The sequence below is a fragment of the Pseudopipra pipra genome, chromosome 19 (genome assembly GCF_036250125.1).
Source record: "Pseudopipra pipra isolate bDixPip1 chromosome 19, bDixPip1.hap1, whole genome shotgun sequence".
NCBI lineage: Eukaryota > Metazoa > Chordata > Aves > Passeriformes > Pipridae > Pseudopipra > Pseudopipra pipra.
The window spans coordinates 6,659,700-6,686,587 of NC_087567.1; the positions used below are offsets into that span (position 1 = coordinate 6,659,700).

The window sequence follows — 26,888 nt, forward strand, 5'->3', positions numbered from 1 at the left end:
AGGAAAGGGGCCAGAGCCAACCTGGGGCCCTGGAGAGTGTGTGCCAGGGCAATCCTCAAAACCCATCTGTGTTTGCTTAGATACCAGATAAAGTGAGTCACGTTTTTATGTAGGTTTCGTAAGGGCTTCAACCAGGTTCCCCAGTGAAATGCCAAGGGAAGAGGCTGAGGTTTCAATGTAGTCCTGGTGATAATGAAGCAACTCTGTTTCTGCCTTCACATTTTTTCTCTGCCCTTTACATGCTAGACACACAAGAAGGGGAGCAGCAGTACAGCGTGGGCTCCCCAGTGCCCAGCAGGACTCTGGGTTCCTGTTCTCTTGCTTTCCCTGCCACTTCCCTACCCATGGGCTGCAGAAAGTGATGTCAGGGGGAGAGGAGAAGCAGCAAACCGTGCCTGTGGGGCATCAGGTGTGAAAAGCATGTTGTGCCAGGGGGCACGTGGGACATGCTACGTGCTGGGGCTGTACATTCCCGTGGGCACAGCATCCACAGAAATCCTTCCCAACCACCGCCAGTCTAGGATAGGCTTCAAAACATCCCCCAAAAAGTTCTAGTATTTCATCCTTCCCATTCTTTGAGAACTTTCTAGACCTGACAGAGGCTATCATTGCGGATAAAGCTTTTTGGTGCATCTTTGCCCCAAATCTGCCTCTTGGGAGAGTGGTTCGGGTGCTGTGCTCGCTCCTGCTGTTGGCCACTTCCACGGGATGCCATTAAGTACTTCTCAGCTCTGTTAAACTGTCCAGACCAATCTCATGAGCTCATGGAGAGTAAATGACTTCTTTGTGACAATGTAATGCAATTAGTGCTAATTGTAGAGTGTGTAATGTCTGCAACACATCTCTGTAATTACAGTAGAACTTGCTGGAGATGAGAATAGTGCTGTATTATCAAAACTGTGCTTAGTGAAACGCGCCTTTGGCTGTAGGTTATGGAGTTGCGTGGGGAAAAGGGGAGAAAAAAAAGTGATGAATGGCATAATTGTGTTGCATTATTTTTAAAGGAGAGGATTTGGAGGCAGGGGGGAAGTTTGCTTGCAAGAGAACACTTTGAAGGTTAACAGGCATTGCGAGCAGCTCTTGCCCTCTAAAGATGATTCAATATGCTTGAATACATCCAGAAAGATGCAGAAGTGTTTTCAGTTTAGTGCTGACAGGCTCGGGCTGGTGAACCTGATTTGGCATCTCCCTGGCCACAATGGGACCCAGTATCCACTCTCCTCCAGGCAGGGTGCAGGGACCTCTTCTCTGCTTGGTCTATGGAAGAGGATAGCCACAGACTGGGATCTCCCTGCTGCTCAGCTGGAGCCAGCCCCAGCCCCACACTTTGCTGCAGTCCCACCAGCTAGCAGGACATGAGCTTGTTTTGGCTTTAGTGAGATAAGGACTTTCCCAAACCTCTGCATCCCTGTGGATTGAATTGGACTTTAAGCCATTCTCATTAAAAAAAAAAAACCATGGTGTGATTTTGGGGTTATCCTGTGCAGGGCCAGTAGCTGGACTCTGATCCTTGTGGTTCCCTTCCAGCTCAGGAGATTTTGTGATTCTGTTCTGTGATTCTAACCCCAAAATAACAAAAATCTCCAGTGGTTAATTGTTTTCCCTGGAGAGAGCTTTACACCAGGGGATAACATGCCCACGTTCCTGCTCCCCCCCACCCTGAGCAGGGCTGTGCATCGTCCCCTGTTTGACTGTGCAGGTCTGTGGTTATTCCTGTCTCAGTCAGTTGTTTGGCCAAGGCTGCAGAGTCTTGTTTATGCTTTGCTCATTGTAACAGTAACAAGCCTCTTCAAAGACTTTGTAGGAAAGTTAAAGGCTTCTGGAATATTTTGCTTACGATTGGAGAGGAGCTGGGGTTGGAGGTGGTTGGCAGGCTGCTTTACTCAGGAACAGACACTACTCCTTTTTGCTTCCTGAACACTTCTTATGTTTGTTGTGATTTCTCTCCCTCTGTTGAAGATTGTATTAAACAATGAGCTCCTCTGAATCTTTCATAAACAACCCTTAAGAACATCTTGCTCCCTCTTGGTTTTGAGTGCTGAATTTCAAGGATGAAATAGGCTGCAGAAAGCCTGCTGTGTTCACAGGTGACGGGAGAGAAGGGGATGCCGCAGTCCCCCACTCCATCCCTGCTCCATCTAAACCTGGATGTGGGGTTTGAAAATCTCTTTAGCTCAGAAATCAGAATGAGGTCTGTGGTGCCAGATGGGTCTCTGCAGGGATCTGTGATCCCATGGCTGCAGCAGCCAGAACAAGATTCCTGCTGGGTGCTCTGGGTGAAGCTTCCAGCATGTGGCCTTCACCCCACAGCACTGGATCACTCCAGAGGCAGGCAGGGCTCCTCTGAAGGGCACTTCAGCTGTATGAGGCTGATCAAGGGGCTGTTAAACGTGGGAAAAAAAGTGCTGGTGTGGGAGTGCCTACAGGAGCCCCTGCTGCAGCCTCCCGCTGCACTGCAGGCAGAGGCTGTTCTTTCCCTGTGTATTAGTCCCTTCATCCCTTAAAAACGTACAAAACTAACAGAGAGGTAGGATAAATGTTGCTTTTTCATCCCTTCTGCCTGTATTGATCCCTGTCACACGAGGACCAGCACCTCGGGACGTGGCAGCAGGGTGCCCTCTGCTCTGCCCGGGCGCTCTGAGCACCAGGGGGTAATTGCCCGTGTAAGCAGCCGATTTGCACACGCAATTACCCGATGTGCAGCAACAGCCACAGCTCCTTTGAGCCACAAGAAAAGCTGCACCGAACCTGCTGCCCCTCTCCTGGGCTTTCCAGGGTGAATGCGAGTGTCCTGGAAGCTGGAAGCCTCTTTCCAGGCCCCACTGTGTCCTGACTAATCCCAAATTAGGTGCTTTTTCTTGCTCTGAAGTGCCAGAAAAACATCAGGGCAATACTTGTAATCACAAACCTCCAGGAAGTCAATATCTGGGGTTGAGCTTTGCAATTTAATGCTTAAAGTTGCTTTTGGGAGGATGAAGAGCGTTCAAGACCTGGTGACTGATGAAGCCCACGGCTGCAGGTTCTTCCAGCTCCGTGCCGCCTTCCCGCAGCCTTCGGAGCAGAGCATCCCGAGCAAGCTGCGTCCCTGACTCACAGGAACCTGCTGGGTAAAAGAAACCCCTCAGCAGCCTCCCTCACGGCTGAGCTGACTCAAACCCACCTGTGAAAAGCCTTGCTTTTTTTAAGTTTCAGGACTTTTTTAAAGGTATTCTTTAGTTTCTTTCAGTTATTTGGCTGAACTTGCTGCTAATCCAAAAGCCTCGTTAGTCAAGTGTCCTGGTTGGGACACACAGCGCGGCCAGACCCAGCAGGCTACGGGGTTCGTGCTCCCTCCAGTGCTATTCTTTTTCTTCTGTTCAGCTTGATTAAAATGAGTATTTTTAAAGTTAAGCAACACCCACGAACGCGATGAAACTCGCGAGGCTCAAAAAGCAGCCCCTGAGTGAAAGCAGAGCGCAGCCAAGCTGGCGAGAGCCAGGAGGAAGTTTCATTCCAGCTTTCTGAAGGTACAACGCTGCCTAAATAATTTCCCCTTGTGTTTTCCAGCACCGATGGCTTAATATCACCCACCAGTGGCTGCGCTTTGTAGATAAAGGGTGTCTATATGCCCAGTTTTGGAAGCTTTTTAACGCCGAATAAATCTGAGCCTATCTCTGGCCGGCAGCGTGGCAGCTCTGTGTGGGCAGAGGGTGGGCAGTTCTGGGGGTGGCCCTCTCTGCAGCCATTGCTGCTTTGCCCCAGGTTCCTCATGTGACCTTGGTCACATCCCCTGGCTGTACAGCATCCCCAGCACCCAGTCGTGGAGAGTTCAAGTTTTCCTCAGAAAGCTCCCTCAGCACAAGCTCCCTGCATGACTCTGCTGGGTCTTCACACCATCTTTGGATTCCTGAGCGGGAGTGATCTGGGGGATGGTGGCAGAGTCAGGGCTGAGAGCAGGGTGAGTTGGAGAAGTGATGCTGGCTAGGTGTGGGAAGGACTTGCTGGAATTTCTGTGCCCTGTTAGAGGCTCTCTGGGTAAGCAGAGCCCCTTGCCTCTCCTGTGATGCCCTGAGCATCACTTCTGTGAGCCCTTCTCCTCGGACAGGGGTGCTGCCTGGCACTGTGCACAGTAGATCCTTCCTGATGCTTTGGGTTTTATATGAAAGAAACGCCATTGTGCTCCTAGTCTCTCTGTCTCCAGGCAGAACAGGAATGAATTTCAGCTGCCTGGTCCATCCTGAGCCATCTCTTGTACCTGTCTGCTGAGTCCTGGGAGTTTTCCTGCTTGGAGAAGCGTTTGCCAAAGGTTTGCATCAGCTCCCTCTCTGCATCCCACCACCAGCCCGTTGTACGTCTGGCTTTGCAGATGCTCCACTTTTATTCTTAGAAAGTCCTAAATATTTCCGCTTTCCTTCTGAATAACTCCAGCGATCGGGGGTTGCTGATCACTCTGACGAGCCTCAGCATTTGCTGTGAATCCATCCTATTTAATGCTGAGTATCTTTCTGAGCCTTTAACTTGGCTGGGCACCAAGCCGGTGGCAGCGGCGCTGACAGGCATCGCGCTTTCCCCTCTGAACAGAGATGACATTTGAATTGAAGCTTCATCAGGAGCCTTTTACACTGCAGATCTCCAATGCTATATATGCTGCTAAATGTACCTGTCACCTCACCAGCTGGTGACATCCTGACATTTGCTCTCCCTGGGTATCTTCCCTTGCCAGGGATGTGGATTGATTCCTCCCATGCATCCGGTTGCCTTGGGAAATGACCTTAGAGCTGGGGACTGGTGATCTCACTGGACTTAGTTCTTGGTGACTGAGTTCTACTGACATTTTTTTCTCCAATACTGGGTTCTCTCAGAGAACTGGAGCTGTTGGTTACCAGCAAGTTGTGGATCCTGTAGTCTGTGTCTGGGGCTGAACTTGTGGTGCTATAACACCAGCAGTGTTTGGAGACAGAAGCAGGAGAACACCTGCTTGCTCTTGGTCTTGGTGTTCAAGCATTTGCTTAAGCCTCTTGGTTGTTGTTTGGCTTGTTTCTTTAAATTTGGCATTATAGTAATTCTGTAATATGTTAAATCAAAATGCATTTTACAGTACGTCCTTTGCAGATTACATGCACACGTATCTCTAGAAGTGAGTCTGGAGCTGTCATTAATCAGAAAATGATTTGTCTTGGTGGAAATAACCATGTGCTGCTCTGAATTTTTGTGGCAGCATCTGTTTTAATAATGGATGAAAGAAAAGCTGTATGTTTGATATGGGCTTTTTACCTGAATACTGCTGACCATACAGAAATCTTCCTTTCAAACAGTGAGGGAAACTGGAGAGCCATTAAAGCCAGGAAAATCACTGCCCTTCTCCTTAGCTTAGCCAAAGCTGGCCTGAAGTGGTGAGTCCTGTGCAGCAAGGAAGGGGCTGGTTGTGTTCACTTGGACCAGGTGGGATTTTGTGGACATGCTGCCTTCCTCTCTGGCCAGGGGCTGAGAACAGATTCCTACCATCCATATGTGCCTGTCCAACATCCATCTTCTGGGACTGTCCAATGGCTGTGGGTGTCAGCTGAATAGAGAGGAACATGTTGATGTTACTGTTGAACCCACCACAGCACTGACAGATCCTGCAGGATTCCCAGCAGGGAGGGAGGGGGCAGCACTGATGCCTTTGTGCAAGGTGCCAGCACAGCCTCCTCCAGAGGCTTGATGCGTAATCAGGTGAGACTAATTCAGGCCAGGGCAAGTGTGGAGAAAGGTTGTGACTGGGAAGCAGAGAGCCTGTCTGCAAGATGGGTCTGGAAGATCTTGGTTTGTTTGGCTTTTCAAAATCGAGGCTGAGAGGAGATGTGATTTGTCTTCTGTAAATACATGGGTGGGTAAACATTAGGGACAAATAACAGCTAGAGAAGCTACTTAAAAGACAGCACTGCCATAAAAATGAATGGATATGAGCTTGTCCTGAATAAATTCAGGCTTCAAGTTAGTCTTTAAACCATCGGAGTCGAAGGGAGGGACCGACCCAGCTAGTTTTGAGATGGAACTTAATAATTTTTGGAAGAGATTAGTATCCTGTGGTTGTCTGTGGCAGCAGGAGCCTGGCTGTGCAGGGAGCCTTGTGGTCCTCTTCCTTGCCTTTGCCTGGCTCTGCCTCTTCAAGAATGCTTTTGGGCAGAGCTCTTGGGTCTTCCCACAGCCAGAAACAAAAGTGACTGATGGCCCTGCTGTGCTTGAGCAAAGGTGCCATGAGAAGTGAGATGGTGCTGGGACACCCCAGGGACTTGCAGCAGTCCAGGTGCATCCTAAGTCCTTTGAAGGTTGGACCTCCATGTCCTGAGCTGTGAAATAATCCCCTCAGACACCATATAGGAGCACTGGAAGGTTCCTTGGTCCACGTTTGCCCCCTTTGTTATCTACAAGTGTCATCAGTTTTGGTCCTACCTGCCCAATGCTGGGCAGAGGTAGCAGAGCTCAATGTCCTGTGCTGCTCATCTCCTATGTCCCATGGCACCTTTGCTCAAGCACAGCAGGGGATGCACCTCTTCTTTTCTGAGTCAGCACAACAAACTCAGATTTGTTAAGGTATCTGTAAAATTGTTGTTAAAAACAAGGCTGTCTGGAAATTGCTCCTCTGGAGCATGCAGGGATTTTCAGAAGCTTCTGCCTGGCCCTGTGCAAAAAAACAGTAACCAAACCAGATGAGAGAGAGATCTGTGGCTGTGTGAGCTGGTGTATCACATTCTCCCTCATTTGACTTTATTCTGATACGCAAACAACCCTTAATTAATTCCTCTGGCAAACTTTCCTGATGGGAGAGATGCGGTAACAAGTCCCTCTGTGAGCGGTTGGCATTTACTGTTTGCTTTATAATGTTTGATAATCCAACATTTCTCCACAAGATCCTTGTGTCTGTGTCTTTTACAGGATGCTGGAGTATTCCCTGGACCTGCAGAATGTCAGCTTCTCCGCCGTCCGCACCGTCCGCGTCCTGCGGCCGCTCAGGGCCATCAACAGGGTCCCCAGTAAGTCAGATCCTCGTTCCTTCCCTTCTCTGCATCTGTGCCCCAGAGACGGGAGGGCAAACACGGATGCTTTGATCTTGCATCTCAGCTCAAACATTCACCCAAGCCTGGCAGTGCCTGAATTCCAGTGCCTGTCACTCTCCTGCTTTAAATAATACTGCTTTTGACATCTATGGCATCGGAGATGACTCAATGAGGTATCCAGGACTGTCGTCAGACACCTTCCTTTCTCGTCTGAAGAGAGTCTGAGGATGCTGGTAAGGTGAAGGGATGCAGGTGATAGGGGTTGACTGAGCCAGCAGCCTTTGCCAGGCAGTACAGGCAGAGGGGTCTGAGCCATGCTGCTCCCACCCTCTCTGGGCTACCCCATCATTTTCTGGAGAAATTGGGGTGAAGAATTCTTGTTGTGCCTGGACAAAGCCCCCTGGGTGGTGCTGGGGACCCCACAGCTGGTCCATACAGCCCAAACTCCCAACATCTACAAAGCAAGCCTGGGTGGGATGGGCAGTGGCTCTTCAGTCCTGGTTTATCAGCTCATGAATGAGGATCTCAGCCCCTTTTAAACAGCAGTGGGTGGCATTGCCTGCTCCTGCATGGCAGCCCAGCCCCATGCTCGGAGAGGCACTGACCATCACAAACCAGTCCCAGCCCAACTGCCCCATTCCCGCTGCCCTGTGCTGGGCAAATCCCAGTGTGCCATGAGAGGCACAGAGCTGCTTCCCTCTCGGGTGCTGTGCAGACCAGCTATGTTGAGTGTAACTACAACTGCTTTCCTGGTCTTACAGTTCTGGTCATCAAACCCAGTATTGTTTTAGCCAAGTTAAATCCCAGTCTGCACTCCCCTATCTGAACTAGCCCAATGCCTTGATGAGAACTGATCAGCTTCAGTTCTGTCTGCTGATGGTGGAAGTGCCTGGGATCTATTTATTTTGCTGCTGACTCTTGAACTTAATCTGGCTTTGCTGCTGCTGTTTCAATCATTACAGAAGCTTCAGAATCCTGTTTGCAATGTTTTTTTTTTTTTATCCCCACTGCTGAACTGGTGGATGGCTGAATTTATCTACCACTGTCTAACTGGGGATGTAATTCACTTAATGTATTTTGAAATCCTAGGTAATTTATCTTGGCTTCTCTGCAGTGTAGTTACAGTGGGACAGAAATGTAAGGTGGGAAAAATGAAAAAGGAGCTTTGTATGATGATCAATGCAGTAACCACAGAAAGTAATTTCAGTTAATTAGGAGTTGATGCAAGGTGGTTGTGCCCCAGTAAAGGAGTAGAAGAAAAACCCTGATAGAGGAGATGACAGCATGGGGATGAGAGAAAAAAAGTCTTCATGAAGTATCAAAGCAAAGGGTGCAACAGTAAATCTTTCTTTAAATAAAAGTCAATATAAGCAAGTGAGAGAATGCAGAACATGAGGAAAGAAGGAGAGTGAGAGATGAGCAGAATATTACAGAGATGTCAGATGAAATCAGTTTTTTTGTGTGTAAATGTCAAGTTGCAGTCACCATCAATTTGCCTTTGTTACAGAACTGGCTGTTCCTGAACTTGTGAGAATTAACTGCCAGAGAGAGTTAATACAGAGTTCCTGTATTTTAAAGAAGAGGGAGCATTTAGGGTAGATGAGGGGAATTAGGAAGGGAAGGGAATTTTGATATATACTGAGTGGAGAAAGAAACTTCAATTGAGAAAAGGAGAATGTCAGAGTTTGGTTTCAAGGAAGAAAGGAGACATACAATTACTAGAAAACCTTGGAGGGGAAGAGGACTTGAGCAGGGAAGGTAGGTCATGTGACCAGGAGCAGGGCATGGATTAAGGGGTGGTATCCCAGGGGCTTTGTGGGGAAACCAAAGGGGGCTGGGGGGAGCTGTGGGTGTTCACAAGCCATCTGCGAGTGCTGAGGACAGCGGTGGCAAAGCAGCAGCTCTCAGTGGAAGGAAAAGTATCGCTGGAAAGGAAAAGGTCAGGAGGACACGGCTGGAATAAGAAAATTCAGTGTGAACTTTTCCCCTTTGCCTCAGGTATGCGCATCCTGGTGACGCTTCTCTTGGACACGCTGCCCATGCTGGGGAACGTCCTCCTCCTCTGCTTCTTCGTCTTCTTCATCTTTGGTATCGTGGGAGTCCAGCTGTGGGCAGGTTTGCTCAGGAACCGCTGCTTCCTCCCTGAAAACTTCAGCATGTGAGTCCGGGTGGGCAGCACAAGTGTCTCCCCAGCCTGAGTGAGTCTGTCCCTCCAGGAGACAAGGATCTCCGGTAGAAAGCCCTTCCCTTCTGTAAATGCTCCCTGCTCCTAAATGCCAGCACAGCTCCTGCTTGGGCACACACAGCCGGAGCAGAGCGAGCTGTGACAATTTGCCATTTGCATTTGCAGGCTGTCCTTAACCCTCAGCTACTCCTGATTGATAAAAGCCTCCAGATAACCCCCTGAGAATGGGAGTTCAGGCTTTCTAAATTCAGCATATCATTAATGTGTGACCTTTTCTGTGTGGAGACGTTCAGGTCTGAATCCCATTCGGCAGCTGTTGAGTTTATTGGCACAGTATTTGTAGTCCCACCTGAACCCCAGGGAAAGCGGATGGAGCTGCCATGCATTTTGTGATGCTACATGCTTTTCAGTCACAGAGCAAGAGATAGTCCCCAGTTTGAACTGTTAATTTTCACAGATCCCTGGATGTTAAGGCCAAAATGACTGTTGTGATCAAATGGGCACCCAGTGTCCTGGCCAGCCAACTTGCCAGATGTAGGAATGTTTGAACAGTTGTTGAAGTATCTCGTAGCCAACAGCCTCTTTCAGACCAGGATTTCCATACCTGTTCTCATACCTTCCTGCTTTTTTTTCCCAGCACCTTCCTCCCTTCTAATGCTTTGAAAAGGGCAGGTGACTGCAAACCTTTGATGGCTCTGCCAAGCTCTGGCACCTCCATCACCTTTCAGTGGATTGTTGACTCTCCAGAGTCGATCTGGCTGGATTCACACCTGGATGGAGGAATCCTGCAAGCCCACGGCCTCTTTCTTGCCGCACAGCAGGGTCATGCTGCTGCTGCTATAGTCAGGTTGGCTCGGGTCTGGAGCTGGCATGAGGCACCTTCTGTCCTCTCCCAGGCATCCCCTACTCAACTTCCACCCCTCTTGTAGGTCATGCCCTTGAGGGGCGGCTGGGAGAGTCATTACCAGGGCAATGTTAAGTAAATGGCAGCAGAACAGGGGGACTTCACCACCGAGTAAATCCAATAGAGCCACAGGTTTGGGTGCTGTTTAATTGAGCCAGAATTCCAGGGGTTTAGATAGGCTTTGAAGGGTATTACAGGCAATTCTACAGGAATTAACTGGGCTGAACTAGGCTTAAAAATATCTTTGCAAGCTTTAGTGGGAGTCCTGGCAGCATTAAGGAGATAGTGTGTGCAGAGCAAGAAGCCAGTTTCTGGCTGGCCATGGGTTGTTTCATCTCCCTGAAGAGCATTTGTGCCTGGTGTGCTGTGGTAAGGCCACCCTCAGAGGGAATTTAGAGCTTATCTATGGGCTGAACTGACACTGTGAAATGCACATGAAGGCCCCGTCTCTGGTTTTCAGGAGTCCTGGGAGGTCCTTGTACATAGAGTCTCCCCAAACAATTCTTAGCATCTCCAGGAGGACAGGAGATACAGGAGCTTAAACTGACTGATATCCATCTTACTGCAGCAAAGACATTTCAGAGAAGCCCTGTCAGGCTGAATCCTGTTCTTAGCCTCCTAAAGTCAAAGCCAGAGTGCTTCCAGATGGAGTGACTCTTCATAATGCTATCAGAGGGGTTGCTGAATGGTCAAGTGCACTGCCTCAGCTTCCTAAAACCCATTTAGGGACATCAACTCACCCTATGGGGCTGCAGAAAATCCAAGAGGATTCCTTTTTTTAAAAAAAAGCTTTAAGATCCAGAATATCAGGCTGTGCTGTTACAGTTGTTTCCTTGCCAGATTGCCCACGATTGGTGTGCAAACCCCAGCCCTGTCTGGACTCTTTCAGCCCCTACACAGTGGATTTGGAGCGGTACTACCAGACAGAGAACGAAGATGAAAACCCTTTCATCTGCTCCCAGCCCCGGGAGAACGGGATGCGCTACTGCCGGAGCATCCCAACGCGGAGGGAAGAGGGTCTGGAGTGCACCCTGGATTATTATTCCTACAACGACACCACCAACACATCCTGTGTCAATTGGAACCAGTATTACACCAACTGCTCTGCCGGGGAGCACAACCCCTTCAAGGGAGCCATCAACTTCGATAACATTGGCTACGCCTGGATCGCGATATTTCAGGTGAGCCCTGTCTGCAGACTGTCACAAGGTGGGCAAACAGGCGGTCCTGCCCCCCAGCACATTCCCAAGGGCTTGTAATTGCACTCCTGAGGGCTATTTGCTCCAGGGAGCACTTACATAGTAGCGCCCAGGTGCTCAAAGTGTTACGGATACAGTTTGATGCCTGATTTGAAAGCGTCTCCACCTTGCCTGCGTGGACAAAACCCTCTGTGCATGCAATAAGACTATGCTGATGTGAGGCAGAGCCTAGAGACTGCTCTTCTCTGCAAAATGCAGTAGTAGCCCTTAAGTCCAGCTGGGAAGGGGCTGGATTCAGCCTGGGCAACTGGTAATGTGGCTGCTGGCATTGGCAGGAGCAGGATTTGGCTCCTCGGTGTCTTGTACTGCACCAAGACCAACTATGGGCTGACAGAAATGACCCAGCCAGAAGAAAACATTGCTTGTGCACTTGGTGCTTTGACAGGTTTGCTTTCCCTTCTTGTTTCCACCAGGTCATCACGCTGGAAGGCTGGGTGGACATCATGTACTTTGTCATGGATGCACACTCCTTCTACAACTTCATCTACTTCATCCTCCTGATCATTGTGAGTGGCCTCAGGGGAACAGTGGGGTCCTCCTGGCGTTTGGAGAGAGCAGAGTGGAGTGACCCACGGGAACAGGGCAGAGAATACAGTGAATATAAAAGCTGAGATAGCAACCAGCCTGCTGGGAGACACACAGCTTCCCTGGGGCATTGTGCTGCAGCTGCATTTTGCTGCAAACATGAGGAAGGGAAAGAAGGATGTGCTCAAGCTGTGGTAGATACAATTGCTGATGCTTCTACTATTTCTCTGCTTGTGCTTCAAGGTTTTCTCTCTTACTTGCCACCTTGAATTTAAGTTTAAAATTAGGCGAATTTCACCTGGTCAGCTTTTGAGTGCTGGAAGAGGAAGAGGCTGCCCGAAAATTCCCCCATATTGATGAACCCGTCTGGGTGGGTCCTTGATGCAATGGGGAAACAGTCCCAAACTTCAGAGAGCACATTAAGAAAAGAGGGAAGAGATTACTGCCCACAGCCCACCCACACTTCTCAGCATCATCTGAGACCACCCACAAAGGAGCCAACAAAGAGTTTCTGTGGGGTGGGCTCCATGTTGGGCTTCATCTGTGCAATCAGAATTGTCTACAGTGACTGGTTGAGCTCGTTGTCTAGACTCCCTTTATCGTCAAGGGAGAAAAATAGGTGCTTTAAGGGGGTGATTCATCTCCTCCGAAGGTAGACATCCAGAATAAATTAGATGCATTGCAGACTTGATGCGCCTATTTCTCTCTTGACTCTAAAGGATCATTAGGTGCCTCACTCAGATGTAGCTGAGATAAGTGAGATGAGTCCTTTTCTTGCCATGTAATTGGACTAAGTCCAGCAAAATAGCTGCACATTGTCCATTAGGTCATTGTGGGGATTTCTGCTCCTCATCAAACCAGGACTCAAACCCTGATGACAAAGTAAATGGTCATTTAGTCCATGATGCTTTTTCTAGTTCATCTGTTAGCTTCCCCAAAAGAGAAGCAAACCCCTGCTCTCAGCATCCCTGAAATGACGGGGAGGAAGAGCAAGCAGTACTTTTCCAGATGCCGTGCGAGTAATGTTAGCAGAGTGTGATAGCCCGTTAGCACGTCAGTAATTCCCTGTGATCCAGGCTGGGCTCTGCAGAAGGCAGAACCTCATGAAAACCTGGTTGGAAAGAAAATCTCCAAGCTGTGGGTACAGACTGCTGATGCCCTTGCGTAACAGTCACCCGCAAATCCCGTTAGCAGGGGAAAGGGATCTGCTCGCAAGCTGCCCACACACTGCCAGAAAAAAAAAAAGCTCCTATCAGGAAGGCTCAGTGCATTCATCGTAATGCCACTAATTGTGATAATTACAACCGCTGTCTGCGGAGAGAGAAAAACACCATCTTAAAAGAGCAAGAGCTTTTTGTCAAAATAATCTTCTCCCGTCTTTGATCTCTGTCGTCCTCTGTGGAGGGCTGGCGTGGGAGTCCCTGGGGCGGGAGCTCGGGGGGTGAGTCAGCCCCCCACGGCCTGGTGGTCCCCGCTGGGTGACATAGGGGTTGGGGCTGGCTGGGGTTTGCCCCCAGATCCTTAGGCCCTGCAGGGCTATAGGGTAGGCGTGGCTGCTCCAAAGTGGCTGATGGCTCCTGTCCCCTTAGGTGGGCTCCTTCTTCATGATCAACCTGTGCCTGGTGGTGATAGCGACGCAGTTCTCCGAGACGAAGCAGCGCGAGAGCCAGCTGATGAAGGAGCAGCGGGTGCGCTACCTGTCCAACGCCAGCACCCTCGCCAGCTTTTCGGAGCCGGGCAGCTGCTACGACGAGCTCCTCAAGTACCTGGTTTACATTGCCCGAAAAGGCAGCAAGCAGCTCGTGAAGGCCTACCGGGCGGCAGGCGTGAGGATGGGCTTCCTCACCAGCCCCGAGAGCAAGGCGGGGGCCGACCGGCATGCCAGGAAGCGCCGGAGCAGGAAGAGGTCTTCCGTGCACCACCTCATCCACCACCATCACCACCACCACCACCACTATCACCTGGGCAACGGGAACCTGCGGGCACCCCGTGCCAGCCCCGAGATCAGCGATGTGGAGACCAGCTCGCTCCACAACGGCACCAACCGGCTCATGCTCCCCCCCTCCGCACCAAACTCCCTTGGGGCCCCCAGTGCCTCTCCCAGCAACACCGAGTCCGTCCACAGCATCTACCACGCCGACTGCCACTTCGAGCCGGTGCGCTGCCGGTCATCCCTCACGCAGCCAAGCCTCGGATTGCCGAGCCCAGAGGGGATCCCCAAGAACATCGTGGGCAGCAAGGTGTACCCCACGGTGCACTCCAGTACCTCCCATGAGATGCTGAAAGAGAAGAACCTGGGGGAGGCGGCGGTGGGTGCCGGGAGCAGCACCTTGACGAGCCTCAACATCCCGCCTGGGCCCTACAGCACCATGCACAAGCTGCTGGAGACACAGAGCACGGGTGAGCTGGGGGCTGGATGTCAGTCTGGGGTTGCCTTGCAGAAATACAAGCTGTGACCTAATTTCTTTCTCTCTCTGGATTTTTGCAGGGTTCTTTTCAGTCCACGTTACGGAGAAAGGCGATGGCTTTCCAGGTGAGGCAAACAGGGGTCCTCTGAGCTACCTAATACCTCTTATAATCAAATCCAGGAGAGAGGTTTCAACCTCCCAGACTTCAAACTTGCAAGAATCCAAGGGAAATGAATGTTTTCAGTGAATCCATTTTCATTCCAATCCCTATCTTGTAGGGGACTCACAAGAGAGCTATAGAGGGACTTCTGACAAGGGCATGTAGTGATAGGACAAAGGGGAATGGCTTTAAACTGACAGAGGGTGGGTTTGGATTAGATGTTAGGATGAAATTCTTCCATGTCAGGGTGGTGAGGCCCTGACACAGGTTGCCCAGAGAAGCTGTGGCTGCCCTGTCCCTGGAAGTGTTCACAGCCAAGTTGAACAGGGCTTGGAGCAACCTGGTCCAGTGGAAGGTGTCCCTGCCCATGGCAAGGGGTTGGAATGAGATGATCTTTAAGGTCCCTTCCAACCCAAACCATTCTGTGATTCTATAATCTCTATGCTCCCCCCAACCAATTTATTCTGCAATTACAGGGAATGCTCCCCAAATCTTTGCACTTCCAAAATCAGCCAGAGGTTGAGGATGGACACCTTCCAGATCTGAGCCCTAACACATCCCTGAGCACTGCATAGCTCTGCTCCTGTGGGACACAAGGCTCAGAGAGATCGAGTGTCTGCTTTGCATGAGTGCTCAAGGGCAGTTGCAGATACAGAGTATTAAAATCTGCTCAGGAAACCCATAAGAATCAGACACCAAATGCAGCTTTCCTGGATCATGGATTTCATACCTTCACCACAAGATGTTCTTTCCCCCTCCACATCCTGAGGTTTGGGAGTTTGAGCCAGTGTAGTCCAAACACTTTCAGCCTCTAAGAAGTGTTTCTGAGGCAGCCCCACTGCTGTGGCACTGACCTTTCGAGCCCAGATCTGTGCAGGGAAGAGACCAAGTTCTGCCCCCAGCCCAGCTCTGTGCAGAGACTAAACACACAGAGCTGGGCTCTGAGTTGGTTTAGCACTGTATTTGCATTTGCACTGCTGTGTGCTGCCGTGCAGCAGATAGCCTCTCTCTTCACAGCCAGCTGGTGGAAATTTTGGGGAATATCCTGCTGGTATTTTCACCCAGGAGACACCTGGCAGCTGCCATTGTGGACAGGGTGTAGAGAGGGAAGCTGGTGATTTCGGAGCATCAGCAAAGAGTGGGAGCAGGAAAGGAATCTGCTGGCAGCAGCTCTGCCAGTAATTCCAGTCTGGAGCCTGCCAGGGCCAGGGAAGCCCATTGCTTCCTCCTACCCATAATGGCCAGAGGTATAATGAGGTGGGCTAGGGGTCCTGGGCTGGAGTGGTGTCTGCCTGGTGGCAACAAAGAGGGCTTCATAACTGGGGAAAAGGCATTGTGGAGCCCAGGTTTTAACCCAGCAGGAGCCCTTTTCCTGTTAGGAAATGTCTGTCATGTCAAGGGCGACAGCTTGGTGCTAACAGGGACTGGTGGTTGCTCCTGTGGCTACCCACAGTCGTCTGTCCCGGCTGATGGGCTGCCCTTTCCCTGTTGGCACTTCAGGTCCCTGCCAAAGCTCCTGCAAGATCTCCAGCCCCTGCACCAAGCTGGATGGTGGCTCCTGCAACCCTGAGAGCTGCCCTTACTGCCTCACAGCGCTGGCAGGCGAGGCCGAGCTGTCGGACAACGAGACGGCCGACTCGGACAGCGAGGGGGTCTATGAGTTCACGCAGGATGCCCACTACAGCGACCAGCGGGACCCACAGCGGGGCAGGGCCCGGGCCAGGAGGGCCAGCCGGGTGCTGGCCTTCTGGCACGTGGTGTGCGAGACCTTCCGCAAGATCGTGGACAGCAAATATTTCGGCCGTGGGATCATGGTGGCCATTCTCATCAACACGCTCAGCATGGGGATCGAGTACCACGAGCAGGTGAGTGCTGCCCGGGCAGCTCCTGGTGCTGTGGGGATGTGGGCGGTTTAACAGATCAGAATCTGGCTGCTGGTGGGATGTTTTGGGGTGAGAGGCATTGGAATGCCCTGGGAAGGCTCCCAGGATAGAGCAAAGCAGGCTTTTTCCCCTCTGAGCCTGCTTCCAGCTTGCAGCAATCACCTTGACCAGTACCTGGCTATGTGAGCTCCTGCATCCCAACCCTGCCAGGGATGCTCAGCACTGTGGCCAAGGGCACCCATCACCTGGGCAGCACCAGGTGTAGCCGGGTTCTGTGGTGAGGGGAGCAAGGAGAGGGAGCAGCCGTTTGCCACCGGGTCAGTGCCAGCCCAGTAGTGCTTTGCCAGTGGCTGTGGACTCCGGGGTTGCTGCAGCTCTAGGCAGGGAAGTCTATTGAATTTGCACTCCCTGGAGAGGAGGTAACAAATGGCTTTGCCTCCTCGGTGAACGCTCCAGCAGCAGCATGCCGAGTCCAAAATAGACTCATCACTGGCTATTCCTCCGCTCGATTATCTGAGTCTTTGCAGGCAAGAGGCTGCCTCTGCTCCAGCCTCTCGCACGCTTGTCACCTAGAAGAGCTTTCCCTATATATAGTCATTAAGAAAAAGGAGTTGCCACGTACCTCTTGAAATGGCTCCATAAGGATGACAAGAGCTCTGCTTTGAGAGAGGCTTTGCATACTCTGGCCTCACGTGGGTTTTGTGACTGCTGCTGGGGCTCACCTGGCACGGTGCCCTTGTCCTGCCTCAGGCATGACATGTTTTGGGGCTGCAGGTGCACACTTTGTGTGGGGTAAAGTTTATTAGTGGAGATGCTGAAATGCTGCAAAACCTTGTTACAGACCCCTCTGATATTTGAGGGCTCCCAGCATGGTGCTTCTCCTGGGGCACCAGAGCTCTCCACTCCTAGATAGACACAGCTCCTGCAGTCCCAGCACCAGTCTTGGCTGGGAAGTCATTGCATTTCAAGTCGTGGCTGTTCACTTTTGTCCCTTCCTGGGATGTTTCACGTTTGCTGAGTTGCTCAGCAAACTTGTTGTGCACAGAGGTGTTGCTCCCACAGCTCCCAGTGACAGCAGTGGTGACTGCAGATCAGCTCCAAGTTCCCCTGTCCTCCTGTGGCATTAATGCCTCAGTGACTGAACACTGGGGAGATGTGGCTGTGCTAAATGTGTTCCTTTGAGCCAGCAGCTTCCCCCGATGCCCTGATGCAGTCTGGCTGTCTAACTGTTGTTTTCAGTACACATTAAACAGCAACACACTCCAAAGTCCTGCAGGTTTCACCTTCATCTGCTGCCCTTGGTGGGAGCTCTGCGGGGAAGCTTGAGTGATTCCACCTTTATTTAATAATCTCAGGAAGATCATCTCTGAAGGCGCTGGGGGGAGGTGGCTCGCAGAAATGAATAAACAATTATATTGCTCCTTTGGCTGAAAGGTGAAAGCAGATCTGCCTTAGGTTTGCTGTGGCTGTCCAAGGGATGGATTGTCAAGGCTTGTTTCCCTTTACCAGGAGCACCTTTGGGAGATGCTGGTGTGGGCTCCCACTGTGCGTGTACCAGGGGGACCATCCCACCGGGGACGGGAGGCTGAGCAAGCTCCCATCATCAAACACCCTAAAGGCTACACAGCTCCTTAATTCTTTGGCTTGGGAGAAATAGGACAGGGGGGTGTGGGCTTCTGCCCAGGCCAGTGGTGAGTCCCAGAAAACAGCTGGATGCGAAGATGAAGATTTTTTGTGGTGGTTTTCGGGTAACAAGGGTGAAGGGAGCTGATAAACGTGGGGGGACTCCAGACGCTGTGGGTGGTTGCTTTCTTTAACAGTATTTTCAAGCTACTAGTGTTCCAGATTCCTTTCTCCCAGGCATTTGGAGGGAATAGCGGAGCTTGTTTTTATTAGTTCATCTGCTTGAAGTGGCGGCAGAGAACAGAGAGGTGTTTTTTTGTAAACTCGGGAGGCTTATGGTCGGCAATTTCATAATCTGACAGTTACGAGAACAGGAATTAGAGGGGTGAAATGCTGAACCAGGCCTTTCTGTGGAGATTATAAACACCAAAACGTGAATTTTTTTCTTTTAGAAGAGCCTTTCCTAAAAGTGCAAGTGATCAACCGTGTCAAATTTATCTTTACTGGCTGATGTTTGCAAAGACGTGAGGGGTCTTGAAGAGTACTTGACTCTATGACTTTCTATATTAAGCTCTCTGCTTATTTAAAGAATATTTACCTCTTGGGCTTTCCACATGCCACTGTGGCCCCACCAGGCTATATTAGGGTAAATATTTTGAGGACATGTTTTAGGGTGCCAAAAACCTTGTGTTGTTTAGCAGTCCTTTGGTACAGGGGAGAGGACACACTAGCAGCTACTCTGTGAGAGGAAGAATAGGCTGGAGGTTGCTCAAGAAGGAAGAGGCTTCTGCCCTCCCCATCTGTCCCCAGCAATACTGAGTGGGATTCAGCAGCTCTGGGACCACCAGAGCATCCTGAACTTCAAGACAGGAGCTGGTGAGCTGAGACTGTCATTATAGCCTGGGAGAAAAGTTGGCTCCTCTGGAGGTTTGACGTCTCACCTTGGGACAAGCAGCTTGGAGGGACCTACTTTTCTCCAAGGAAGATACCTGGAAGACTGAAACAGTCTTTCAGTCACTTGCTTAACAGACTCAGCAACCAGAGAAGGCCAGGTTGGGATATGTAGGACAAGAGTGGTTCTCTGAAGGCACATAAAAGTGAGTGGCAACTGTGAGTGTGTTGAAAAGACTGGCTCCCACGTCTTGCTGTCTATTTGTGTTTACCTGACAGTCAACCTGGCCAGACTGAGCACCCATGGCCAGGGGTGCTGGGTGCTCATACCAAAGGCAGTTCATGTACCCCAGAGCTCCTCTCCACAGACCACCTTCCACAGTAAAGTCATTGTCAACACATGTTTTACCCTCGTATGGCTGAGGCTTCAGGAGCTGGGTTTCCTCTTAAGTTCTTTCTGACATGAGCTCACTGACTTTCCGTGGTGGTGCGTTGGCGACACTTTCTCACTCACCACCAGGTTGTTTCCACGTGGTTCCTGCACGTGTGTGAGCCACAGATACACCTGACTGGGCATAACTCTGCGTTTCCTGCCCATCCTCCCCACCCCACCCATCCAGCTCCAGCTCCTGCTGTTCTCCTGGTGGCTGAGCTGGTGGGAAGGAGGCAGAATGGTGTGAGGTGCTCAGCACTCGCCACGTTGTGCCTGCTGGGCAGCAGTGTGAAATTTTCCATCAGGGGAATGACAACCAGATTGCCACGGATTATTAATGTGGCTGCTAAATAGCTTGTTTTTCTACAGAGATGAAGCAAAATGCAGGTAGAAACTCTTAGCTTTGGGTAGAGGAATATAAAGGTGATTTAAAGGTAGACTCCAGGGGATTTTAAATACACTGTTGAACCAATTGACTGATTCGCCTTAGGGAAGCTGAGCCTCTGCAGCACTGCAGGTTCAAACGGCTGGGGCTTTGCAAAAGTCTGTTCTGCCATAGAGCAGGAGTAAAATGTGCTGCTAAACCAGAGGGTTTCTTTGCTGCTTTCCCCCCAGCCCTGGCTGTAAGCCAGGCTCTGTTCCATAATGTGCTGCTTTTATTTTCCTTTTTTTCCTCCAAGTCCTTTCTTGGAGTGAAATGCAAAGGCTTTAGTACAAGGCGTGATGTTGGACTCCTCAGCAGGGGAAAGAATTCGGCAAGGGCTTCCTTGAGGAAGGGCTTTGGGGTTTTGTTTTTGTTTTTAAAATCTGGTTCATATTGAGCTGCCTGGCTGTTCCGAGTTTCCTTGTCTGAACTCGCATTGTATGAACTATACCCTACATATTCATTTGTTTAAATAGCACTTGAATTTCAGCCGCCGTCTCTGCGGTGTTTTGCCATTGTTAACAAGAAAGAGACTGGAGAGTCCTGCACCGGCCTCCCCAAAGCTGCAGTTGGTTCAAATCCCTGGCTGGAGCTTGTGTGGAGTTGGATCTGGATTGATCCGACACCCTGGTGTCTCTGAAGGAAGGAAGAAGAAATTGGTTCAGACCTGTGGGGAACCTTTTGTTAATTCTTAAGAGCAAATTGGAGAGGTGACAAGGGTGAATGACTCTGTGGGACAGCACCCAAGGAGAAACGCTCATCATCCATGGGAGACAATTCTTCAAGGAAGTGGGATGAGGCAATGCCTGACATCCCCCCAGCATGAGTACAGCCGGTGGAGTACCCCCAGCTACAGCAAGGTGTTGTAGGGATCTACAACGCCACAGTGCCCCAAGCCAAGGTGTGTAAACTCCTTCTACAGGAGACAGGAGCAGCTTAAGACCGTGGCAATATCTCAGGCTGAATTCCTGGTGCATCCTGCTGCAGGGGAGTGTGCAGAGTACAGATGATATAGAGTTGTCACTGGTAACATTACGATCTAATAGCTGCTGCAACACGGAAATATCAACCATCTGTGCCAAGGAGTCAAAGGAAACCTTGCTGGCATAATGCATTAAAATGTCTATTTGTGTAAACAGTCGAGGATGGAGAAAATGGGAGTAATCTTAATCAGTGTCAGAGAACATGAAATTTTCAGGTAACCAGGATGATGGAGAGGGGAGGTGAAGGGTTAGAAAACTTGCCAGTGTGGAGCAACCGTTAGGCTGCAAGTTCAAGCATTAATAATAGTCACCCAGATGGTATTTAGGTACTTCTGCCTGAATTCAATGTGCAGGAAAGAAGGTAACTGAAAATTATTAGCTGTCATGACACCCACTGATTGATTTCTCTTTGTGGGAGGGAAAGTGGATTTTTCCATGGAGGAGTGGTGTAAGGGAGCTGGGCAGTGGGAATTTGACAGGCTGGTGCCCCACGTCTTGGGGTGCTTGAGTGCCCAAAGTTCTGGACAGGCTGGAAGGCAGCGGTCTGGATTACCTGTATGAGCACTGCCTCAGAAGATAAAGGCATCTTTGGGAACAGAAGCTTCTAGGACTTGGTGGTCAAGAGCATCCCAATTTCCACCAGTTTCAAGTCCAGTTGAATGTTTTGCTGCTGGTGGAAGACAGATGTAGATTTGTCAGGCACATGGAGACTGCTCCTGTGACATCTATGTGCCAAAATGAGATCTTGCCAAGTGCTCATTCACCTCCCCAGAAGGCTGTGAAGGATCCAGGGATCAGCTGCAGGTCACTCTTGTCTGGCTGCATAGGGCACTAATGGGAAACACTGTGTCCCCTCCAGCCTCCATGCCTGGTCAATCCAGGATATCTGAACTTTGGCTTCTTTGGTCCGCATTTGTGTCAGGTCTTCAGGTCAGGATGAAAGGGAATCCTTTATTTTTTAAAATATTTTTTGTATCTCTTGCACCTCTTTTGAGTTGTTTCCCAAGAGTGCGGGGACTCAAAGATCTGTCCTGCATCCACACAGCACCTGGTGCTGCACTAGGGGCTCTCTGCATCACACACCAGTGCAAACCAGTGCTGTATCCCTTAACCCTGCACCCTGGCTGCCTTACTGCAACTGGGGCCTTAATAGTACAGCCCAGCTTTTCTCTGTGGTGTAATTTCTAATTTGATGAATTCCCTGTATGAATCTGATTCATCGGGCTCTGTTTCAGAAGGGCGCTTAGGCAGGTGTGTGCATCCCTAAATCAAGGAGACAGCCTTTCCCTGGACAACCTCCTTCTGCCCCGGGCTCTTCCCGGGAGCTCACCAGGTCTCGCGTTCATGCACTGTCTTCTCTTCCTAGAGGAATCTGCACTTCCACTCGGGTGCACATCCCATGTCTCTATTTAACTCCATTACACATCTCTCCAGCCCCATGCCAGCTGGTCTCAGCCAAGCGATCAAAGCCTTGGCAGCGCAGCGAGGCTTTCCCTCCCTCGGCGCCTGCTGGCTTTGCCCGGCGCAGGGCTTGGAGCTACCTGCAACTTAATTTCTCAGCACTCCAACTGCACAGGGCACTCCCAAGGCAGGAAAATGAGGTGCCCTATAGATTCGCACGTGCTGTATTCAATTAGCTCCCGCTTGTGCAGAAATTACTCTTATTAACGGCTTGTTGTTGTTGTTGGAGACTGGAGGAGTCAAGTCAACACTAATGGAAGTCAGAGCTGTTAATCACTAGGATAGCTGACTTCAAAACCAGCTCTCTGTTTGTTATTGGGGGTAATTCTTTTTATGGACCTTGGGGGGGTTCTCCTGCTTCTCGGGGATTTGAAGGATTTGAAGATCTTGTAGGAACTCGCGTGTTTTAATTGACTCACTCATGAATCTCCTCCAAGGGGTAAAAAAATACAGGGATGCCATGGCCCTCTTAGTCATTAAAAAATGGTCTGTGCGTATAAAGCAGACTTTATTCTGGTTCTGGAGACTGAATGATTTGAAAATTTAAATGAGATTTCATGAAACTGGAAAGGGTATTTTTTTTATCAGATCATTCAGTTCTCTGCATGCTTTAGCAATGAGACTGTGTGGATTCCTTGACACCTGCTAAAGTTTTCTTCAGCTCCCTGGTTGGGAAGGCATAAGTGTCAATCCTTTCCTGTTAATTTATTTCAGAGGCTGGAAATACTCGGGCTGCCTTAGATCCTATCATTACAGCTGTTGTTTCAGCTGCCATCCATACCCTCGTGTTATCTCTGCCCAGGCAGCGTTGAGAAGAGACTCCAGCTCAGTGAAATGGGAAAATGATGTGTGCTTTCAAAACTCACTTCATCCCTGTATGGATGAAAAATCGCTGCTCTCTGCAGATAGCCAGGCGCTTCTCTCTGCTCCTCCTTTGATTATTGTGGTTGTTCCCCTTGGGTGGGAGCCAGGAAATTCAGCTAGAGCATCTGGAGCACCCTCAGCTTGCACCAGCAAATGCTTTTATCTATAAGCGCTTCTGGTTGCTGATTGTTGGTGATTTCCCAGGGATCAGCCCATTTTTGTCCCCAATTCTCCTGGCAGAGGTTGGTCCCTGTTGCCACCCATGACTCTGCCCTGCTGCTGCCCCTCATGTCCTCACAGAGCCCACCCTGCTCAGCCCCCAGTGGGAGCAGGGACAGGAGCTGAGCACTTTTTCCCTTGTCTCTGCTGGATTTCAGCACTTTGTTGCAATTGTTTTTTTGCTGATGTTAGGAAACGACCGGCTTTTCCCCCATGGACGTCTGTCAGCATTAGAGATAGTGTTACCAGCATCAGAAACCTGGGTTCAGCAGAACTGTGCAGGAGCCCTACAGTGACAGCCTTTTACTTTCTCTTTTTTTATTTCCTCCCTCCCCCTGGTCCCTTCTCAAGTACTAATGGGGAGATAAGTTTCAAACTTGGTTTAGATTAACCAGAAATAGAGGGCTTTAAATCTCAAGTACTTACAAGGTGTGACCAAGTGGAAATGCAGCTTTTGTTCGGCTTAAGCTCCTTCGAAACCTGGGCAGAGGGATGAGCTAGTACATGTTTTTCTTGCATTTTCTGGGATAATATTCATCCAGAAATCTCAAGCTGAGAGAGATAAGGAGTTCAGGGAAGAATATCTGCTGTGCCTCCTGAGAGTGGTTAGGAGAGCCCAGCCCCAGAGCTTGGTGGAGGAGAACATGGTCTGTGCATCTTGTTTATGGTCCTGGGCAGTGATGGTTTATGGCAGTCCCTTCAGGGTGGGTTGATGTGGTTCTCTGTCAAGCTTGGGGCTCATCCCCTCATTTGCACCCCAGTCTCAAGTTAGACAGGAGGTGCATAGGAACATATGGGCAGTCAGGGCCAGGGAATTTGGTTGTTGGCCACAGCTTCTCAGTAGGGATGTGCTGTATAGGAAGGCCTTGCACCAGAAGGTGCCATGCCCACAAAACTCAGCTCCTTCTCTCTGCACATGTGGGGTGGGAAGGGACATTTGGCTGGAATGGGGAAGACTGGGTGGAAGGCGAGGAGATTAGTGGCAGTGGTGGAAGGGGAGTCCCTCCTGTGCAAATGGCTCTGATTTCTCCGAAATGAAAGCTGCTTTCCTCCCTTTCTTAAAGCATTACTTGCCATGGCATGAAATATTCAGCCTTCATTCAGCCCGTAAGAAAATCCTCCTTTCCCATGCGGTGAAGGGATGAAACTGGACTTGTTCGCTTGTCTGTCAAAGTCATTTCCTTTTAATAAATGCTTATAAATCCTGAACATCCCAGCAGTCCTCCTCCCGCCCGCCGAGCAGTGAGCACGCTGCCCTTTCTGTGTCTCCAGCCCCAGGAGGAGCAGAGCAAAAACTGCTACTTGCTGAATTGTTTTCTTTAACCAATTTGGCAAAAGATGAGTAGAGGAAGCCTATCAGTTTGTGGGGCTCTGATGAAGCACGGCTCAGGTTCACACTGCTAGACCCAGGACAATAGTTAGAGCCTGATACCTTTTAAGGAGCCCCAAAGACAATGAATGTCATTGCTGAAAATATGCGTGGATTGAGTTTCTATTTATAAAGTCACAAGCGGCTCTGGAGCCAACAGGAGCTGTATTTACTGCACCAAAGTGGTGTTTTGGATGGCTGTGGCTCGGTGGGTGCACCGAGGCAGGGGGAATAACATGGATGTGATGAGGGCAGTGCATGGAGAAGGCTCATGGGTTGACTGAGGACAGAACCATGAGCTATCAGTGATGGGGAATCGAGCGTGGGAAAGGGCAAAGAAAGGGCACCTCATTTTGTTAATTAAGAACTGCTTCTGTTCATCACAGTTTCTTGCATTTTGCCCCAGGACTTGTAGTCTGGCTCCCGTTTCGAGGTGGACCCAGTGCATGCCTCCACCCACGTGGAGGGTGGAGGGGATCTTAACAGAGCAGTGTCAGGTTGAAAATCCCCATCTTTGTGTGACCCATTTGATTTTTTTTCGTATGTATATATATTAAAAATCTGCAAGTGATGAGTCAGTAAAACGTTGTTGGTGTTTCCTGTGAAATAGCTGAGGTCGCTATTTTCTTTCTGTGTTATTTTTCCTTAGTTGCCATGGTAATGATTTCAGAAAGGTTTTATTCTGCAGCCGTTTGAATGGTTTAGAAGTTTTCACGGTCTTCTGGATCCACTCACAGAAGCAGAGTGATATCATAAAGATATCCCTCGGGATCAGGAGGGATCTGCCTCCTGGCTGGTCGCCCCATCCCTCCCTCTGTGTTGAGACAGAGTGGTTTTTTCTCTTTCATTTTATTGTTAGCAAGATAGAGAGGAAAGACCCTGGGGTGCTTTTGCTCTTTTGTGCTGGCATCCCAGGGGCAGAGGCTGGGCAAGACCAGGCTTGGCTGCAGCCTGGAGCTCACTGTGTGGGCAGGGGGGCTGTGGGATGGATGGATCTGTGCCAGCCATGCCTTTGGCACTGGGTGCAGGTCTGATGATGATGAAGAGCCTGTGCCCTATATGGGTCACTGCTGGAGGAGGGCAGGAGTTAGAAGCCTTGTAAGCTCTGTGCACTGTCTCTCAGGACACTTGGTTGCACTTCATCCTGCGGCAGGATTTGTTTTTCAGGAACTGGGGAACACAGCCCTCAGGGCTTGCACTTTTCATGGCCCCAGTCCCGTCCTCACCTTTTTCCCAACTTTGTGCCTGCAGCCTCACTTGCTCAGCAGGCACCTCGGAGTCCTGTGCACGGGAAGGAATAGCATGTCCCCAGATGGAAATGGACCACATCTCTTCTGCCTTCAGAAAACTCACTCATGAGCTTCTACTCAGTTTTAAAAAGAGGAAAAAAAGGAAAGAAATGTCTTACAGCCTATTTCTGAATGCTGAGAAAGGCCAAGGTACTGGTGCAGCTTTGAGATACCTCCCGAGGCACCCTGGGGACATCTCTTGCCTCCTCCTGTTCACCCCTGCAGTGCCCTGCTTGGTGCCAGACAGCCCTGCCTGAATCCTCCAGGCAGGGTGCAGAGAGAGCATTCCCTCCTCGCTGCCTCCAGTTGCACCCTGCCAGGCAGGGTTAGGGCTGGGTGTGTGCCCGGGGCTCACCTCCTCCCGCCGCCTGCGATGCCGTGTGGTGTTTCTGAGCGATGCTGCCCTGTCTGCTCGTATTTCATGTGCTGCCAGAGCTTGTCAATGTGCTGTTTGGTACATCAACAAATCGACACTACACAAACGGAAAGCTAACAGGGAATGATTTATCCAGGACAACACGTCTGTGTGTCCAGCAAGGCGAGATGTCCTGGAAACAAAATTCAGTGTTTACCGAGGACTCATTGGAAGAGCTGGTGTTTCGTGCCACAGCTGAAATCGTGCTTGGATCTCACTCTTTCTGGGTGTTGCTTGTTTAATCATAGGATGCTTTCCTTTTAATTAGTCACTGCTGCTACTGATGAGAGAATTAGCAGACTCTTCTTTTAATGGAGAAGCTGAGGCTGTGGCAGCTGTGCTGTAATGGGAGTGGTGGGCAGAGGCTTTGTGCTGCATAGAAACCCCAGGCTGTGCACCTCAGGCTCTGCTTCCTGCAGAATACCCTTTTTAGGGTGGACCTGGAGGGTTGTTTTTTTCCACACAATATATCATTTAGTCAAAGGAAGGATGTTACCTCCCCCAGCTGCTGTGTTCTGGCCCTCAGAGGGGAAGGCTGAGTGATTTTACCGTCTCTTTTCCTCCCAGCCCAGCG

General features: G+C 50.2%; 1 protein-coding gene across 20 annotated transcripts in view; it reads left to right on the forward strand.

The window, feature by feature from the left end:
• Window positions 1-26,888, forward strand: part of CACNA1G (calcium voltage-gated channel subunit alpha1 G) — a 142,761-nt gene that overhangs the window by 47,765 nt on the left and 68,108 nt on the right. For all 20 annotated transcript variants that reach the window (XR_010435271.1, XM_064675950.1, XM_064675964.1 and 17 more), the window contains exons 4-10: window positions 6,898-6,995; window positions 9,018-9,177; window positions 10,998-11,289; window positions 11,781-11,873; window positions 13,482-14,292; window positions 14,381-14,425; window positions 15,961-16,325. Coding sequence is in view for 19 of the 20 variants with exons in the window: in XM_064675950.1 (XP_064532020.1) it covers window positions 6,898-6,995; window positions 9,018-9,177; window positions 10,998-11,289; window positions 11,781-11,873; window positions 13,482-14,292; window positions 14,381-14,425; window positions 15,961-16,325 (1,864 nt within the window). In the remaining variant the exon portion in view is untranslated. The remainder of the gene's footprint in view (window positions 1-6,897; window positions 6,996-9,017; window positions 9,178-10,997; window positions 11,290-11,780; window positions 11,874-13,481; window positions 14,293-14,380; window positions 14,426-15,960; window positions 16,326-26,888) is intronic.